Source organism: Pteropus vampyrus, unplaced genomic scaffold, assembly GCF_000151845.1.
Source record: "Pteropus vampyrus isolate Shadow unplaced genomic scaffold, Pvam_2.0 Scaffold157, whole genome shotgun sequence".
NCBI classification, from domain to species: Eukaryota; Metazoa; Chordata; class Mammalia; order Chiroptera; family Pteropodidae; genus Pteropus; species Pteropus vampyrus.
Genome location: NW_011888938.1, coordinates 756747 through 758958, shown reverse-complemented (window position 1 = coordinate 758958; position 2212 = coordinate 756747). Strand labels below are relative to the sequence as shown.

General features: G+C 55.9%; 1 protein-coding gene across 2 annotated transcripts in view; it reads left to right on the top strand.

Annotated features, from left to right (window-relative positions):
• The window catches only part of PTGDS (prostaglandin D2 synthase), a 24915-nt gene that overhangs the window by 11299 nt on the left and 11404 nt on the right, over positions 1-2212 (top strand). Inside the window, exon 4 of one of the 2 annotated variants that reach the window (XM_023536449.1) lies at positions 1958-1960. The exons of the other annotated variant lie outside the window; for it this stretch is intronic. Coding sequence (XP_023392217.1) covers positions 1958-1960 — 3 coding nt within the window. The remainder of the gene's footprint in view (positions 1-1957; positions 1961-2212) is intronic. 2 annotated transcript variants of the gene reach the window in all.

Here is a 2212-nt window from a genome sequence, read left to right as displayed (position 1 = left end):
AATAACTGTTGTTTTTTTTGGGGGGGGGGTAGGACCACAATCTGTAATGTAAATAGTTCAGAAAAAAATAATACCGGATGCACATATATTCAAATGCCGATCATTGTTCCGTCCGGCTGATAGCTCCTCGTTTGTTTCTTTCTCGGACACCAGTCTGGACTTGAAGTCCTGGGGGGAGGGGGAGGAGTGTAGGGAAGCCCAGACGGCTGGCCCCTCCCACACCTGTGACCTGCGAGCTCACCCGCCCACTCTTCCTCCGATGCCTGGACCAGGTGCCTCTGCTCACCTCAACCAGCGTCTGCTAAGAGATGCTGTCTGAGCCCAGGTGATAAACCAATTGATCGATCCATGGATTGGCCTGTTGATTGTCATTGGTTTTCCATATGGACCTAGAGCAGAAGAGGCGGAAGGAGCCAAGTGGCAACAGCAGGGATTTAAGGCTGCAAGGTGGGGAGGCTTGTGCTCCTGGAGACCCGTAGGGACATCTCGCCTCCAGGCTCTGGGCCCCCACGGGGCTCTGATCCCTCTGCTTCACCCGCTAACTGTTCCCTCTCCAGTTCCCTGGGTAGGATCCAGAGCGGAGTGATGCAGGGTACCCTCCATGGGCTCATGGACACTTGGGAGGGAGGCTCCCTTACGAGGTGGGGCAGCCCCACAGGGCCCCTCTGGGTCCAGGAGGGGCTACACCTTTGCCACCTGCAGATCAGCCCAGGGCTGGCCGTGTCCTACTACTGCGCTCAGGCCTCACAGAGGGAGCCTCACCCCGAAGCCACAGGACACAAGATCTGTCGGCTCACTCTGCCCACAGCCTCATGCCCCGCCCCCCTATGGTCCCTTCTCACTGAGAGTGAAGGGCAAAGTCCTTCGGTGGCCGACACGACCTTCCCTGATCGGCCCTCCTCTGACCCCACCGCCTACCCTCCTTCCCTAGCCCTGGTGACCTCCTTGTGTCCCCGGAACATGCCAACCCCAGGCCTGCCTCAGGGCCTTTGCTCAGGCCTGGAATACTCTTCTTCAGTCCTCTGCTCGGCTGGCTCGCTCCGCCCCGACATCGTTTGCTCAGATGCCACACTGCGTGGCCTTTCCTCGGACCTCTGGGATCCCAAGCCCTGGCCGCCCTCCTACCTCTCTAGCTGCTCCTCCTCTGTGCCCTTTGCTCCTCCCTGCTGCTCAGGGGCAGTGCTGTGTGCCCTGGGGCCAGAGGCTGCGCCTCCCCCACACAGAGGGCTCAGGCTGGCCGCAGGCCTTCTGAGACCCAAACCCTCCGCTCTGCATTGCAGGCCCCACCTACCTCGTGCTGGGAGAAGCCTGCACCCAGGCCCACATCAGATAAGACTGCTCCTTACGGGGGAGCTGACGTGCTGAAGACTGGCTTTGCTACATCTTCTAGATGCTTGTGTACTTTTTCTAAAATTTAGATTTTGCAGTTTTCTTATCGTGGTTGGAACTTTCGTTGTTTCGGGTCTTGTATCAGTTTTCCCATGGCTGCCGTAACAAATTATTACAAACTTGGTGGCTTAAAACATACACTTACCCTCTTACAGTTCGGGAGGTCAGAAGTCCAAAATCAGTTTCCCTGGGCTGAAACCCAGGTGTTGGTGGCTTGAGCTCCCACCGAGGGCTTTCAGGGACCCCTCCTTGCCTAGTCTACCTCCTGGTGGCTGCCGAGGTCCCTGCTTGTAGCTCACTCCAGCCTCCGCCCCACGGCCACAGCGTCTCCTCCTCCTCTTTGCGACATTTTCTTCCGTCTCTCTTGCGACGGCGTGCAGGGCCCGTTTGGATAACCCATGAACATCTCCCCGTCTCAAGATCTGTCACTTAACCTCACCTGCAGAAACCCCCTTTCCACGCAGGCTAACATCACAGGATATTGGGACCCAAAACCCCGAGGGGTCGTGGTTCAGCCCGCGGCTTTCCCGGGCCCCAAGCACTGTGCCTGGAGGCTGTAATGCTTAAGACTGTCCTGGGGGCTGGTGACGCCACAGTCGCATCTCCTGACTGGCTCTTTCCTCTAGAACAGTCTTTTTATTTATTTGTTTATTTATTTAACTTATTGCAGTGACATTGATCAATCAAATTACATAGGTTTCAAGTGTACAGTTCAATAACACGTCATATGTATATTGCATTGTGTGTTCACCACCCAAAGTTAAATTTCCTTTTGTCACCATATATCTGATCCCCTTTACCCTTAGCTACCTCCCCGCCCCCT